Source organism: Onychostoma macrolepis, chromosome 13, assembly GCF_012432095.1.
Source record: "Onychostoma macrolepis isolate SWU-2019 chromosome 13, ASM1243209v1, whole genome shotgun sequence".
NCBI classification, from domain to species: Eukaryota; Metazoa; Chordata; class Actinopteri; order Cypriniformes; family Cyprinidae; genus Onychostoma; species Onychostoma macrolepis.
The window spans coordinates 37,349-55,000 of record NC_081167.1 but is presented as its reverse complement, the minus strand read 5'-3'; the positions used below and the strand labels follow the sequence as shown (position 1 = coordinate 55,000).

Below are 17,652 nucleotides of genomic sequence, written 5' to 3'. Positions count from 1 at the left end.
AGAGCCCAGCTGTGTGTCTATGAAGAGTGATACATCTCTGCGAAAACCCCCTGACCTCAGTGCTGAACCCCTTAACCCCAGGTGAGACAATAACCACTGCTGGAGACAAGAGACAGTATTATAAGAATTATAAACATCAGTGATAGAGAGAAATAATCTGAATTATTGATGTGATTTTCTCATTATCATTAAAAGAAAGAAAAAGAAAACAGCATCTCCAGAGTCCAGCTGTGTGTCTATGAAGAGTGATACATCTCTGCGAAAACCCCCTGACCTCAGTGATGAATCCCTTAACCCCAGGTGAGACAATAACCACTGCTGGAGACAAGAGACAGTATTTAAACATCAGTGATAGAGATAAATAATCCGAATTATTGATGTGATTTTTTTGTCATCAGTGATGAAGCTGTGACCTCTGACACTATGTGAGTACAAACATGCAGCTGATTGAACTGCTGCAGTAAAATGAGAGTAAGACAATTTAATGAACCCATATTTGTAATCAATGTGTTCTTTAACAAATGACACCATAATTGAAGGCACATTATATGGTTTAACTACAATTTGAGCCTCACCACAAATGCGTCCATTATAGAGCTCTCCCATCTGAATATGAACCAGGTTCATCCACTATCATCATCAGCTGTTTGTCCTTTGACAGTGTTTTTGGGAATCTGGTTTCAGTTTTCTGCAGTTCTGAGCATTTCATTGTCATCATTCATGAAGAAGAGATTTGAGCTCAAGATCTCATTTGTGGAGCATGATTTTATAAATACAGTGTTTGAGAGTTAAAACAAACATGGAGAGACTCAGAGGATTTTTATGTGTTTTTAAGTGTCATTTTAAGAATTAAGCTGGTTCTTGCTGATCTGAGATAGTTTCTGCATAAAAATAGTCAGGGTCTGTATTAAAGCTGTTTATTGTGTATCAACTGGTTCAGAGAATGACACACGTGGCGTTTTTTGAAGATCTTTCTTCTCATACTCATTAATTTTTTGTGTTGTTTTTTTGTTTCTGCAGAGTATATAAAGAAGGTCAGACTGGAGATCTGCAGCAGGATTCTCTCCAAATGGTAGACGATGAACTACAGAGAGTCAAATACCAACACAAAACCAGCATGAAGAACAAGTATGAGAGATTATTTGAGGGACTGAACCTCCAGGAGAATGAAGCCCTCCTGAACAGGATCTACACACAGCTCTACATCATAGAGGGAGAGAGTGAAGGAGTGAATGAAGAACATGAGGTTTTACAGATGGAGAAAACAACCAGAACACATCACTCACAAGACACTCCAATCTACTGCAATGACATCTTTAAAGCCTCAGCTGAACCAGGATATAAGAAGAAGAAGAAGAAGAAAGACCGGATCAAGACTGTTCTTACTAAAGGCATCGCTGGAATCGGAAAAACCGTCTCTGTGCAGAAGTTCATTCTGGACTGGGCCGAGGGAAAAGCCAATCAGGATGTAGATTTCATGTTTGTGCTTCCATTTCGAGAGCTGAACTTGATCCGAGATCATCAGTACAGTCTTCACAGACTTCTGCTGGACTTTCATCCTGAACTTCAAGATCTGGACTCAAAGATTTATGAGGAGTGTAAAGTTGTGTTCATCTTTGATGGTCTGGATGAAAGCAGAATCGCACTGATGTTTTCAGACGCTCAGAAAGTTTGTGATGTGACTGAGACTTCATCAGTGGGTGTGTTGATGTCAAAGCTCATGAAAGGAGAGCTGCTTCCCTCTGCTCTCATCTGGATCACCTCCAGACCAGCAGCAGCCAATCAGATCCCCTCCAAATACATCAAGCGTTTGACAGAAATTCAGGGATTCACTGAGCCTCAGAAGGAGGAATATTTCAGGAAGAGAATCAGTGACCAGCATCAAGCCAACAGAATAATCTCACACATCAGAAGAGCAAGAAGCCTCCACATCATGTGCCACATCCCCGTCTTCTGCTGGATCTCATCCACTGTGCTTCAGAAGCTCCTGGAAGAAGATCTGAGTGCAGAAATCCCTCAAACTCTGACTGAAATGTACATCCACTTCCTGCTGATTCAGATCAACATGATGAACCAGAAGTATGAAGAGAGAGATCCAGAGAAACTCCTGCAGTCCAACAGAGAAGTGATTGTGAAACTTGCTGAAGTGGCTTTCAAACAGCTGATGAAGGGCAATATGATATTCTATGAGGAGGACCTGATTGAGAGCGGCATAGACGTCACTGACGCCTCGGTGTACTCTGGGATTTGCACTGAGATCTTTAAGGAGGAATCTGTGATTCATCAGAGGAAAGTCTACAGCTTCATTCATCTGACCGTTCAGGAGTTTCTCGCTGCTTTCTATCTTTTTTACTGCCATCTGACAAAGAATATGGAGCCACTGCAGGGCATTAATTATGAAAGATACAGTTCTGAGGAAAACTCTTTGTATGATCTACTAAGATCAGCAGTAGATAAAGCCCTTAAGAGTGAGAGTGGGCAGCTGGATCTGTTCCTGCGGTTCCTGCTGGGCGTCTCACTGGAGTCCAATCAGAGACTCTTACAGGATCTACTGACACACACAGAGAACAGCTCAGAGACCATCAGACAAATCACACAATACATTAAAGACAAGATCAAGAAAAAAGACTATATCATGAAACTCTCCACTGAAAGATCCATCAATCTGTTTCTCTGTCTGTTGGAGGTGAAAGATCAGACTCTGTCCAGAGAGATTCAGAGGTTTGTGAAATCAGACAAACACTCAGAGAATGAACTCACTCCTGCTAACTGCTCAACAATCGCCTACATGCTTCAGATGTCAGAGGAGCCGCTGGATGAGCTGGATCTCATGAAATACAACACATCAGATGAGGGTAGAAGAAGATTGATACCGGCTGTGATCAACTGCAGAAGAGCTCTGTGAGTATTCATTCATGTCATCACATAAGAAACAGATTAGGCTGCACTCGAGGCTCACAATAATCTATCAGATTACCCTGTTTTTATTTATATAGCAGTTATTTATACAGTATATAAATCATTTATTTCTCATTTATGAGCATTGAAACAGATAGAATATGAGCAGTTGAATGCACAGCTGTGTGGAAAACATGTTCATAACCATCTTACATTCATAATTAAAAGCAGAATAAAAACTTTTATACTCCAAACAAAATGTTACTTAGTAGTAAAAATAAATTTTCTTCAAAGAGATATAAAGACTCGACAAGAAAAGGAGGAAACATTGCTGGAAAAAAAGCCAAAGAGATCTGTTATTCACAAAGTTTTAAGTCATAGAGAATGAACAACATGTAAAAACAATGAGAAATGATGTTTGGATATTAACATTTTTATACTTTAGACACTAAATTATTACTGATTACCACATTGTAAACATTTACATCTGAGCAGATATTTGCGAACACAGTATTTCACAGTAAACATTGACGTAAACATTCTTAGACTGTTCATGCTGCATTGTAAACTTTCATATAAACTTACTTTTATATTGTATTATATATCATATTGTCAGTCCTGTCTTGTGTTTCCCCTTCTCTTGTGCCCATATTTGGTTTGTTCCTGTTCCTGTCATTATGAGTTGATTAGTCTCCATCCGTGTTTGATTTGCTCCCCACCTGTTTGAGTTCTCCTCGTCTGAATTCCTTGTGTTTATAAGCCCTGTGTTTCCCTGTCTCCGTGTCAGCTGTTAATTGTTAATTGTGTGTCCTGCATTCCTGTGTTCCTGCAATTCCAAAATAAAGTCTATGTTGGAAGAAACTCCTGGTCCCCGCGTTTCCCTGGCTCCAGCAGGACCGTGACACATATAGCTATTACATTTTAGAACATAAATGCTTGTTTCGTACGATATTTAGATGTAACAAAAATGTGCCTGAATAGGCTATATTTATCAGATTTCAACATTTCACTCAATTTCATACCTTTCATTTAGTCAATTCAATAGTTCTACAGCTTGAGAAAAGCCCAGCTAGTAAAATGTGTACGTTTATGTAAAAATATGTTAACTAATATAAGTAAGAATACATTACTTACTCGACAGAAATTATATCCTCCACTAAATAAAGCCACATTGGATCGCACTGTTCTTCTGAGGTAAACTCTGGCTTATTCCTCACAGTGTGTTTTCTTCCAAAATCTTTCTGTTTTGTTTACGGAGTTGATGTGGGAGTTTACATGTTCATGTGGCTGATTACTGTATGAATAGGCTGCACTGTGCGTGTTTGTGACCACATTACAGATAATAAGCTCAGACTGGAAAGACTGTACCTTACGTTGGTACTTATTATTAGGGAATATTTGTTTTCAATTTGAATTGGTTCATTTAAAAGTTGACATTTAAATCTTTCTATAGGCTCATGTTACAGATTCATGTTCTTGTGTCTGTGAGGCAAGTATTCGCTGAGTTTCAGTTCATTTTAGTCATGCATTCCAGAAAGATATTCACTAAGACTGAGATGGCTGAAAGCGTACCCTGTTTATTTTCTTTATTTTAACTTGCCTAGCTGGTCTTAGGGCTTCTGGTGAGTAGGATGAGTGCAGAAGGATTGTGAAGAAGGAACTGGGTGCAGGCTCTATGCCTCTATTTTCTATATTGAAAATTCAACCTGTATTTGTATCAAGGCTGTCAGAGTGTTTGGGAATGACCTCAGTGGTCATTAAAGACTAAATGGGGAGTTCAGGAATGACCTCCGTGGTTGCATTGAAGGGAGAGGAAACAGCCGCTGTATCAGAGACGAGGGAGCTGGGAATGGCTGCCATGGGTGAGATTATTGAGCTTGGAATGGCCTCTGTGGCTGAGATGAGGGAGCTTGAGATGGTCTACATGGCAGAGACAAAGGAACTTAAAAAGACTTCTAGATTATGCTGTGGGGCCAGAGCGAATTCAGGGCTGCATTCCCTCTGGCTGAAAATAGGCCCACAACATTAAAGATTTTATCCCTGTGTGCATTAAACTCAACTTGAGTGTTTCCTGTAAATAAAGCTAGTTTGTTTTGCGATGTTTAGACTTGATCTGTGAGTGTTGTTTGTTAGCGTTAATGTGAAGGTGTTTCTCAATGCCCACTGAAGAATTCTTGTACAAAATATGTCATTGCATCTTTGAGAGACAATCTCTGTTCATCCTGTTACAGTGTAAATACATAACAGCTGGATTTTCTTTAATTGAACATTTTTACAGTAAAGAAATGCCTCAACCTCACTATTTATTTAGTCATCAAACTACACGACACTTAAACCATTTTGTGACTGAATGTTGCGAACAGACAACGTGATCTGCTTCTTCACCAACCTTCTGTTTTATTAATGCGCAATTGTTCAGAAAAAAAATGCAAACGGTGAAAGAAAATTCATTTAATAAAAATCAAGAGTCAAGCGCTTCAAATGAATCATTCTCAACAAAACATCAACACTGATCATTACTTATAATTCTACCTCAGTTTTAACAGTTACTTTTAACACTCTGCTGGTGGCTCCAATTATAAATACAGAGCAGTGTTAATTTTACAATTGGGATTTTCCATGTTTAGACTCCACCTAATGTGCTTATGTTAGCATTTACAGACAGCCACTGCAATTATCATGACTTGTGTTCAGAGACCTTCATGTCACATAGGATATTAGATACATGATCAATAAAAGACATTTTATTGTCATGCACAGAATACAGAAAACATGACTTTAACCATCCATCTCCTCCTCACTGCACTATGTCATGCTCTGTTATAGACTTGCTGGATGTTGCCCTTTTGATCAGCACTGTGAAACTGTGTGTTCAGCTCTCCAATCATCAAACTCTCATCTGAATGAGCTGGACCTGTGTATAAATGATCTGAAGGATTCAGGAGTGAATCTGCTTTCTTTTGGAATGAAGAGTCTAAGCTGTCAGCTGGAGATACTAAGGTTTGATTTTCATGTTCATTATTATGTATTATGTTCACATATGTGTATGAATAGCGGTTTCATTAATATGACTAACAGATACACTTTATATTGTAGTATGAATCTATTAGTGGCATTTTCTTGGAGGACACAAGCAGTGTCTCTTCAATAACACCTGATGAGAAAGTAATCACATGCTGAAACGTTGTGAGAGTGACGTCTGCATATAAAAATGGGATTCACTCTCATAATCGCAATGACTGACGGACTGATAATCATAACAATAGATGAGACAAAAATATATGATGTCAAAATAAAAGCACCCTCACTAATTTCAGAAGCACCCTGAGTGATTCGATTCTGGAAGCAGGCCTGATATGTGAGACTCAAGAGACTGGTGTGTGGTATGAATGCCACTCATTAACATTGATCCCACCAGCCCACACTACTTCACACCACTATACCGCATGCATTGTGGCATGAATAAATTATGCAGCTGAATTTATCTTAGTATTTTCAGATTATTATTTTTTTTTCTCAGAATCTTTTTAGGTAGACTGTCCTCAGTATTACCGTATTGAGCCGAATATAAGACAATGTTTTTTCTTGGAAATACATCTGAAAAAATGCAGTCGTCTTATATTCAGGGTGTAGACTTTGACATGTCAATAATACACCCACAACCATAGGTGGCACCAAATACGCGTAAAACGAGTGTGCCATGAAATACGTAATGTAATGTGTGTTGTAATAATGTTAGAAGATCGTGAGTGAGAGATCTGATTTGAGCAGCCAGAGTGTCCATATGTGGATTGAGTAAAATTTTCATGCTGCTAAGAAGACCAAAGGCCACAGGCTGCAAAATTTCAGGAGTGATGTCTGTGTATAAATGTTAGATTCACTCAGTTAGGTAGCCCTGATGTGACTCCTTTGGGCCCCATGCATGTGTTGGCTGTGAAGTGATATTTGTATATATTGTATAATTTATCCAAAGATTAAATTGTTATTGTAACAGATGTAAAGAAAAGAGAGAGGTAGATGGACTTAAATGCAGAAGTTTTATTAAACAAACTGTTTCAGGCAAGTATTCAGGTGAATGACTTCAAGTGCATCATCATTACACAAACATTTGATCAAAATATAGAGAGCATCTCGCACAGAGTGCAAAAACCCAGGGATAAAGAGTCCATAACCACTTAATTTAACTCGTAAAACAGATAACTGAGAGAACAGAACGGCTACAGGGAAGCACATAAATGGAAATAACAAAACACACTGAACTTAACTAGTCTGTAGTTCTGGCACAGTAATCAACACAGATGTGTCATACTTTGTGATAAATCAGAGGAATACACACAGTCTTGCATTCGTGGTACATCTGAGGAATATACACAGTCTTTGCACTAGAAACAAACAGGGGATTATAATCCTTGGAAACGACCGCAATCCCGAGAACACGACAGTATCAGGTAAGTTTCTTGAAGAGAAAACAAGTCCGTAGTCACATCGGAAAACAGACAAAGAAGGACTGAAACTACTGTGTATAAGTAGTGTGTTTTCCAATTGATTCCAGGTGTTAATCATCAGTACTCTGGAGAGCGCAAGCGGGTGAATGAATGCAGAGGTGAGTCCAATGAGCACTCCAGCGAGTGAGAGACTGAGTGCAACGAGGGAGAAACCATTGCAGTGAGGGAGAAACCGGTGCAACCATGACAGCAGCACAAACGGCTCCTGATGCAAGGAGGCAGTCGATACAAGGTCTAGGAGCTGGTCTTTCTGGACGGGTCCGGGGAAATTCCTCGATGAGTGCAGGGTCGAGAATGTCCTCTGCATTGACCCAGGCCTGTCCTCTGGGCCATACCCCTACTAGTCAATTAGGTACTGAAATAAGCTGCCCCGATGTCTGGAGTTCATGCACCTGATAAGTGATGATGTCTGGGGGGCCCCTTGAGTCACCTTCTTCATCCTCTTCTCTCAGACCACCAGCAGGTTTCAGGAGTGAGACATGAAATGTGGGAGAGACACGATCATTTGCAGGGAGTTGTAAATTGTAAGACAGAGGAGTTATTTGTTTTTTGACCTTAAAGGAACCTATGTACCTGGGACTTAGTTTTCAGCAGGGCAGATGAAGATGAAGATCTCAAGTGGAGAGCCACACTCACTGACCAGGTTGATACTGTGAGCTGCGACGATCAGCTTGTTCCTTCTGACATCTTAGGGCACGTTGAAGATGTACATGAGCTAGATCCCAGGTAGCCTCGGTTCTTTCTAGCAAATCATTGATGCCGGGGAGTTTGGTGGGTTCGCCTGACCAGGGAAATAGTGGGGGCTGATTTCCAAGGATGCATTGAAATGGGGTCAACCCAGTGGAGGGATTTAACAATGAATTCTGTGCATGCTCTGCCCAGAACAAGTATATAATCCAGTCAGACTGATTTAGATTGAAGTACGATCTAAGGAAACTGGTGGAGGCCATAGAAATGGAAGACACAATTTCACAGCTGCTCCGCCATTTCTAGAGCAGAGGGGAGCTTAGGTAACAGTATGAGTCTGAAAGCCTTGGAAAATTTGTCTACCACCGTGAGGATAGTCTAATGACCCTGGGACACCGGGAGATTGGTAACAAAGTCTATGGTGATGTGAGACCAAAGTCTTCAAGGAATGGTGAAAGGTTGGAGCAACCTGGCAGACAGTTGTTTGGATTGTTTATCGATGTTGCAATTTGAGCAGTTCTTGACAAACATGGTGATCTCGTTCTGCATGCCAGGCCACCAAAACTTGTTACTGATTATCTGAAGGGTTGCTGTGATGCCAGAATGCATGCATGGGACATTAGCATGACTTGTTGACAGAACTCGGGGGCATGGAGGTCATATCATTGGGACAGTCAGGTGGCGTATGATGTTTAGCCCCCTCCAGCCAGTGCCTCCACTCCTCAAATGCAGCCTTCATGGCTAAGAGAAGGACTGTTTACCAGCCCCGAATGACATGACCAAGTACTTGTAGTGCCCAGTGCTATTAGAGAAAGCAGTCTTCGGATCATCTCCTTCTCATATACGGATGAGATTGTAGGCACTATGGAGGTGTAGCTTAGTGAAGAATTTGGCTGTTCTGAACTGTTCTAGGGCTTCAGGCACTAAAGGTAAGGGATAGCAAACTTCAATGTGATTTCATTCAGTCCATGATAATCGATGCAAGGTCGAAGGCCGCCATCCTTCTTTCCCATGAAAAAGAAACTGGCTGATGCTGGAGAGGTGGAGGGCCTGATGAAGTCCTTGGCCAGTTTTTCCTTGATGTAATTCTGCATGGCTTCAGATTCTGGTTGTGACAGTGAGAAGCAGTAATTACCTGGCACTAATTCAATGGCACGGTCGCTTAGTTGATGGAGTGGAGTGAAGTTGTGATGCCTTGACTTTACTGAAAGCTTCGATTAGATCAGCATACTCAGCGGGAAGTTTAAAAACTTGTAAATCCTTGGGTTTAACCTCAGTGGTGCTTACGTGCAGAGCGGTGACAGATTGAAGACATTTATATTGGCAGCTTTGACTCCAATGTGTTATTTCCTCGCCAGCCCATGAGATCTGGGGATTATGCTGCTGGAGCTAGGGTAGACCGAGAATGATGGCAAAATTGGGCGAGGGAATGAGGTAGAGGCAAATGATCTCTGTGTGCAGGACTCTAACTTGAAGCACTAAATCCTGAGTGACATGTTGGACATGCTCCATCTAATGCAGCAACTGACAAAGGAGATACACAAGAAGTCACTAGTATATCATTCTGCTCAGCAAAGTCAATATCAGTGAGATTTCCCGCAGCTCCGGAGACAAGCACAGCAGTAGTACAAATGGTTTTCTCAGACACAGTCAATTGAACAGGTATTTCCATACAAGAAGATGAGCAAGGCATTAATTAGCATGCACTTACCTAAAATGGATAATGGTGGTTTGGACGAACTGGGCAAGAGGCCTTCACATGATCGGGTTGGCCACAGTATAAGCACAGATGCTGTTTGATTTGACACTCTCTCTCCTCAGGTGTAAGAGGTGCATGACCAAGCTGCATCGAATTGATTAAAATCCTTTCCTTCATCACGACAAGCCAATTCTGACAGAAGTTACAAATTTAGCCCCTTGTGAAAGAGCAGCTGCAAGGTATCCTCAATCCAGATGGTTTGAGCCACTAATGTGTAAAAATTGAGAGCACACGCCACAGCAGTGCTCTCACCCTGTTGAAGAGACAGCAGTTGGTCACCAGCGTCTCGGCCATTCCCCCAATGCTTAAAAACCTCTCTGAAATGTTGAAGAAATATTTTGAACGAGGGAAAAGTGGATCCCAGGGTTTCCCAGATGGCAGTGGCCCAGTCTAAAACCTTCCCTGTTAGAAATGAGCAGACAAATGAAATCCTTCTTTTGTCTATGGAATGTAATGTGGGCTGCTGGTTAACAAACAAAGAGCACTGTAGCAGGAAACCTTTACACTTACCTGGGGACCCTTTTTGGGAAAGGCGAGGCATGGATTAGCAGATACCGTGCTCATGGTAGACGAGCTTGTTGTGCGAGTTGATGCTGTGCTTGGTGGAGTGGTGGTGGGTAAGCAGAGAGTTTGCAGCATCCTAACTAACTCTTTGGTTAGCATCATCAGCCGGTTGAGCTGTTGCTGATGCATGGCTAAGATGTTAGCTTGAGCAGAGACCTCAGATGTGAGCTGTTGAAGAGCTGCTGGATCGGTGGATGGTTGAAGTTTTCTGTAATGAACCGTCAGACGGGTTGAGATCCATGTGCGGATTTATTAACAAATAACACACCTTTCAAACACAGTGCAGCCTTTCAAATTATACTTCTTAAGATAATCATCTTTATCCAGTGTCTGTGCTATTTCTCTCCAGAAGTTATGACTGATAATAATGTCTTTATACTAGAGTTGTGGATATCTCCCAAGACCCTCACAAAAGTGTTTGTCAGCACTGACATCTGTTGTTACTGTGGTCTCTGGTTGTTTGTCTTTAACAAATTTAACTTCTCTTCCTTTTCTTTTTCAGCTGTGAAACAATGGCCCGGGCCATTGTTTCCACCTTGTGGCACCTTTGCCATGGGTGGCCAGTTGAATAGCTCTGTTATAAACCCTACATGATTAACACATTAATATCGCTGTTTATTTGTTTTTGTTTTTATCTCTCTTTGCACAGGCTACGTGGGTGTAATCTCACTGCTCAGTCTTGTGATATTTTGTCATCAGTTTTACAATCCTCAACCTCCCGTCTGAGAGAGCTGGACCTGAGTAACAATGACCTGCAGGATTCAGGAGTGAAGCTTCTTTCTAATGGACTGAAGAATCCAAACTGTTGGCTGAAGATACTAAGGTCTGAATTCAAACACTTTAGCTGATGTATTTATTTATTTAGGCATTAACTTAAAATTGCATTGCTAAGATTTATTCTGTATGCAATGACTTTGGGTTTATCTTGTTCAGATGTTCCATATGTAATCTCACTGCTCAGTCTTGTGAGAGTTTGTCATCAGTTTTACCATCCTCAACCTCCTGCCTGAGAGAGCTGGACCTGAGTAACAATGACCTGCACAATTCAGGAGTGAAGCTTCTTTCTGATGGACTGAAGAGTCCAAACTGTCAGCTGGAGATACTGAGGTAAATGTTTTTTCCATAAATTAGTAACAAAATGTCACAATAAATTAACTTTAAATATCTTTTACAATAAATGACCTTTTTGTCACCAAATGTTGCATCTGCTTTCAATGGCTAGAACAAAAACAATATTTGCAGGCATGTTTTTTTTTCATATTTATACAAATGTCTATATTTTCCACCTTGAGAAGTATGACCCATGAAAACTGCATAAATTTGGGAGATAAAACAAACAAACAAACATTCGTTTGAGGTGGAGGGTGAGTGGATTTTATTAAGATAATTTGGTGGTTGTTCTGTAGCGCATGAATCTTTGTTTCCACTCTTGGCCTTTCAAATGGGAAACTTTCCAGTGGCAAAAATCTGAGCATGTCCTTGACTGTATAGCTCTTCACTTAACTGGGCAATATGCCATATTAATGCAGCTAATATCCCGCTTCTGACACAATACCATAAAACATGCTAGACATGCATGGTTTTCCAGACTTGTTTACTGAACCCTTCCATATACGTACATACACATACATAATTCACACATGCAAATTTCATCCCTCTCTCTCTCTCTCTCTCTCTCTCGTTCCTGAGATTTAATTCAAAGAAATTATATAATTCATTTGTTCAAATAAACATGGTCTTACTGCACTACTTCATCTCTCTGTCTACTTTAAAGTGGGCAGAGTACTAGAGCTAACGAGTTGTAACTCACAAAAATAACCATCATTTTTACACTTCTGTCAAATATTACACTGCAAACATCATTAACAGCCTTAACTTGTCAATGCTGGCAAATGACCGTTGTACAGGTGCATCTCAATAAATTAAATGTTATTTAATAAATTAAATAAAATGTCGTGGAAAAGTTCATTTATTTCAGTAATTCAACTCAAATTGTGAAACTTGTGTATTAAATGAATTCAGTGCACACAGACTGTAGTAGTTTAAGTCTTTGGTTCTTTTAATTGTGATGATTTTGGCTCACATTTAACAAAAACCCACCAATTCACTATGTCAACAAATTAGAATACTTCATAAGACCAGTTGGCCTTCTGGAAAGTATGTTAATTTACTGTATATGTACTCAATACTTGGTAGGGGCTCCGTTTGCTTTAATTACTGCCTCAATTCGGCGTGGCGTGGAGGTGATCAGTTTGTGGCACTGCTGAGGTGGTATGGAAGCCCAGGTTTCTTTGACAGTGGCCTTCAGCTCATCTGCATTTTTTGGTCTCTTGTTTCTCATTTTCCTCTTGACAATACCCCATAGATTCTCTATGGGGTTCAGGTCTGGTGAGTTTGCTGGCCAGTCAAGCACACCAACACCATGGTCATTTAACCAACTATTGGTGCTTTTGGCAGTGTGGCCAGGTGCCAAATCCTGCTGGAAAATGAAATCAGCATCTTGAAAAAGCTGGTCAGCAGAAGGAAGCATTGAAGTGCTCCACAATTTCTTGGTAAACGGGTGCAGTGACTTTGGTTTTCAAAAAACACAATGGACCAACACCAGCAGATGATCACAGACTGTGGAAACTTAACACTGGACTTCAAGAAACTTGGGCTATGAGCTTCTCCACCCTTCCTCCAGACTCTAGGAGCTTGGTTTCCAAATGAAATACAAAACTTGCTCTCATCTGAAAAGAGGACTTCGGACCACTGGGCAACAGTCCAGTTCTTCTTCTCCTTAGCCCAGGTAAGACGCCTCTGACGTTGTCTGTGGTTCAGGAGTGGCTTAACAAGAGGAATATGACAACTGTAGCCAAATTCCTTGACACGTCTGTGTGTGGTGGCTCTTGATGCCTTGACCCCAGCCTCAGTCCATTCCTTGTGAAGTTCACCCAAATTCTTGAATCGATTTTGCTTGACAATCCTCATAAGGCTGCGGTTCTCTCGGTTGGTTGTGCATCTTTTTCTTCCACACTTTTTCCTTCCACTCAACTTTCTGTTAACATGCTGGGATACAGCACTCTGTGAACAGCCAGCTTCTTTGGCAATGAATGTTTGTGGCTTACCCTCCTTGTGAAGGGTGTCAACGATTTTCTTCTGGACAACTGTCAGATCAGCAGTCTTCCCCATGATTGTGTAGCCTAGTGAACCAAACTGAGAGACCATTTTGAAGGCTCAGGAAACCTTTGCAGGTGTTTTGAGTTGATTAGCTTATTGGCATGTCACCATATTCTAATTTGTTGAGATAGTGAATTGGTGGGTTTTTGTTAAATGTGAGCCAAAATCATCACAATTAAAAGAACCAAAGACTTAAACTACTTCAGTCTGTGTGCATTGAATTTATTTAATACACAAGTTTCTCAATTTGAGTTGAATTACTGAAAGAAATGAACTTTTCCACGACATTCTAATTTATTGAGATGCACCTGTAGTTGAGTATCATCAGCATAGCAATGGAAACTAATCCCGTATTTTCTAATAATATTACCATGGGGCAACATGTATTTTGAAAATAGCAGAGGACCTAGGACAGATACTTGTGGTACTCCATACTTTACTGGTTATAATTGAGATGACTCCCCCTGTAAATAAAGTGGTAGCGATCTGACAGGTAGGATCTAAACCATCTTAAAGCCTGCCCTTGAATACCCGTATAGTTTTGCAATCGATCTATGAGTATGTCATGATCTATAGTGTCGAACGCAGCACTAAGATCAAGTAAAACTAGCAATGAGATGCAGCCTTGGTCTGACGCAAGAAGCAAGTCATTTGTAATTTTAACAAGCGAAGCTTCTCTGCTGTGATGGGGCCTGAAACCTGACTGAAAATCTTCACAGAGATGAAGAAGGAGCACAATTGAGCAGACAACTTTTTCAAAAATTTTAAACATAAACGGAAGATTTGAAATGGGTCTGTAATTTGCCAGTTCACTAGGATCTAGTTGAGGTTTCTTAATAAGAGGCTTAATAACCACCAGCTTGAATGATTTTGGGACGTGATCTAAAGATAACGATGAGTTAATAATATTCAGAAGCGGTTCTTCTGCTACAGGTAACAACTCTTTCAGTAATTTAGTGGGTACAGGATCTAATAGGCATGATGTTGGTTTAGATGCAGTGATAAGTTTATTTAGCACTTCCTGTCCTATAGTTGTAAAGCACTGCAGTTTTTCTTTGGGTGCGATGAATGAAGCTGAAGTACTAGACGCCGTGGAATCTACATTTGTTATTGTATATCTGATGTTGTCTATTTTATCAGTGAAGAAATTCATAAAGTCATTACTATTAAACTGTGAGGGAATATTTAGATCAGTTGGCTTCTGGTTATTTGTTAATCTAGCCACTGTGCTAAATAAAAACCTTGGATTGTTTTGGTTATTTTCTATGAGTTTGCGGATATGCTCTTCCCTGGCAGCTTTTAAAGCCTGTCTATAGCCGGACATACTGTTTTTACACGCAATTCTAAAAACTTCCAAGTTAGTTTTTCTCCATTTGCGCTCAAGATTACAAGTTTCTTTCTAGAGAGAATGGGTATAACTGTTGTACCATGGTGCATTACGTTTTTCTCCAACCTTTTTCAATTTGATGGGGGCAACAGCTTCTAATGTATTAGAGAAGATAGTGCCCATGTTGCTAGTCATTTCGTCTAGTTCATGTGTATTTATGGGTACACAGAGCAGTTGTGTAAGTTGAGATAAATCAGGCAGGTTACATAACACCAATGATACAAATGGTAACACTGAAGGTTTAGACTCAAAAAGCCTAATTCACTGATTTCAAACTAAATATACAAATGATGCTTAACGTGGCATTACTAAGCAAGGTAAAAGCTGAGTGCTACTAACCAAGTGTAGCTCTTGTGTAGAGACTTTTATATGATATACATTACCAGTCAAAAGTTTGGACACACCTTCTTCCTACGCTAAGCAACAATCTTATGTTTGGGAGCAATTTTATAAGAACATATCCACGTACCTTTTTGAAATATTAGTGTACAAACATATAGGCTACTGTAGGTGTTTTTTTTTTGTTTTTTTTTAAACTACAGGCTACATATTCTATTATTACTGGATACAGGATGGAGATTACTGAATGACACTGGAAATCTGTGGAAATTATGTAATGAGTTTCTTCTATGACTTTATTTAGAAATATCACTAATATCAAAAATGTCAGCGCTCTCCTCTAAGGCCTTGAAGAAAATAGAGCACCAGTATGTTTTCAGCATGCCGAAGGCTCGTTCTACTCTGCTTTGTGCACAAGAGTGCTTGCTGTTGAAACGAGCTGCACAGGGTTCTGTAAGGCTTTCTGTGTGGGCTGATGAGGCAGATGGGTGCACTTGCAAAATTTAATTTGACTTGTTTAACTAAAACATATAATTTTCAGTAAAACAAAAAAGTAATAATTAAGTATTGGTCAGCATTTATCATAATGTGTGAGTGTTGGGGTGAGCTAGTCCTAATCCTCATTTTTAAGTCGTAATACTAATTTTGAGTACAAAATCACCAGTCTTCTCTAAAGGTGAGATCTTCGAGCAGCTGCCCAGTGTCTCCTTTGTGCAGACATTGCAAATGCTGAGGAAAACCATAACAATATGGGCTGTTAGTGCACCTGTTGCTCATATCTTTTTTGTTTGTTTGTTTTTTTAATTGAAGAACTTATTATATACAAGATGACAAAAAACATGAATATCAAGGATTTGCATACATTATAGTATGAGATTATATACACTGAAAAAAACCCGTAATGACAAGGTTAAATAACTTTGAATAATTCATCATAATGCATAAAATTTTAATTTCTTTTTTTCCCCCCTGTTTCGTGTACTGCATTAAACTAACCGGGACGACACTTACATATTGTTACTCTTTTGTTGTATAGATTGCTTCTATTGCCATCATTTGTATGTCGCTTTGGATAAAAGTGTCTGCTAAATGATTAAATGTAAATAAATGAAAATGTAAGATTAAAAAAACAAAACTTCTAACTTCGTCACAAATTAAATTGGAAGCTTCTCACAGTCACACTCATAACAGTCAGAGCTCAAACACCTTATTTACATTTGCATTTAAATTCAAGATGTACATACAATGTCCAATATAATAGTTGATTTTTCCTGATAATGCTAAATGAGCACAAATTGATCTTTTATGAAATGACACAGTGATATAAATTTAAAATGGCTCTTCAAGGTTTCTTCAGATTTCGACCCCTGGTCTTTAGCGTGGAAATACTTTGTTCCTGTTCGTCAGTACATTTCTACTGACATTTTACTGGAGTATAAATGTATCAGGTGTCTACACTTTGTGATTAAAATGATAAAAATTGACAGCTACCACACTGTATGTTAGACTGTGTGTTAGTGACATCTGACTGCCAAACTAATGTGATGTGGACTATTTCTGTGTGTGTTTGTAGGTTGTCAGGCTGTATGGTGACAGAGAAAGGCTGTCAATATGTGTCTTCAGGTCTGAATTCAAACCCCTCATACCTGAAAGAGCTGGATCTGAGCTACAATTACCCAGGAGATTCAGGGGTCAAGCTGCTCTCTGAAAAATTGGAGGATCCAAACTGCACACTGGACAAACTCAAGTATGTCAGCAAGAGTTGTTCATACTCTTCATTGTCTGTATATATATTAGTGCAGTCAAAATTCAACGCAGGCAATTAATTTGTTCAGTTTAACCCGTTAAAATTATTTAACACAGTTAATGCAGGGGTGGAGCCTAGGATTGGCCACCCCACTAATACCTGCAACTTCTGTCTCTTTTTTTCTTGACAAGAAGTGCATTTGTTCAGTCGCAGTACGTCTTTACGACCACATCAACCTGCACATGTTTCAGACACATGCTCCAGCTTCACTTCAGTGCCGGCTTCACTTTTGTTGCACGCACAAAAGCACCGGCGCACGCTGTAGCCTATATAATTTCATATCAAAGCGCGAAATAAATTACGAGCATCCAATGTCGTGGTCAGTTAAGTCACGAAGTTACCAAAAAGGCGATTAAAGCTGCCTTAAAACTGTGCATGCATGTAATGTGTTATATATAGGGTTGGGTATTGTTTGAATTTTATCGATTCTGATTCCACTTATCGATTCCTAGTTTCGATTCCAATAAGATAAAAAATCCAATATAAAAAGAATTGTCAAACAATTAGATGTCAAACATTTATTCTGTCATTTTACAGAGCATTCTGT

General features: G+C 39.7%; 1 protein-coding gene across 4 annotated transcripts in view; it reads left to right on the top strand.

Moving 5' to 3' along the window:
- The window catches only part of LOC131552820 (NACHT, LRR and PYD domains-containing protein 12-like), a 32,237-nt gene that overhangs the window by 2,986 nt on the left and 11,599 nt on the right, over window positions 1-17,652 (top strand). For 2 of the 4 annotated variants that reach the window (XM_058796945.1, XM_058796946.1), the window contains exons 3-10: window positions 1-81; window positions 196-300; window positions 399-425; window positions 1,021-2,901; window positions 5,725-5,898; window positions 11,063-11,236; window positions 11,347-11,520; window positions 16,872-17,045. The exon at window positions 1-81 is cut by the window's left edge and continues 24 nt beyond it. In XM_058796945.1, coding sequence (XP_058652928.1) covers window positions 1-81; window positions 196-300; window positions 399-425; window positions 1,021-2,901; window positions 5,725-5,898; window positions 11,063-11,236; window positions 11,347-11,520; window positions 16,872-17,045 — 2,790 coding nt within the window. Of the gene's footprint in view, window positions 82-195; window positions 301-398; window positions 472-1,020; window positions 2,902-5,724; window positions 5,899-11,062; window positions 11,237-11,346; window positions 11,521-16,871; window positions 17,046-17,652 lie in introns of those variants that run through there. The other 2 variants (XM_058796947.1, XM_058796948.1) reach the window with 2 other exon arrangements.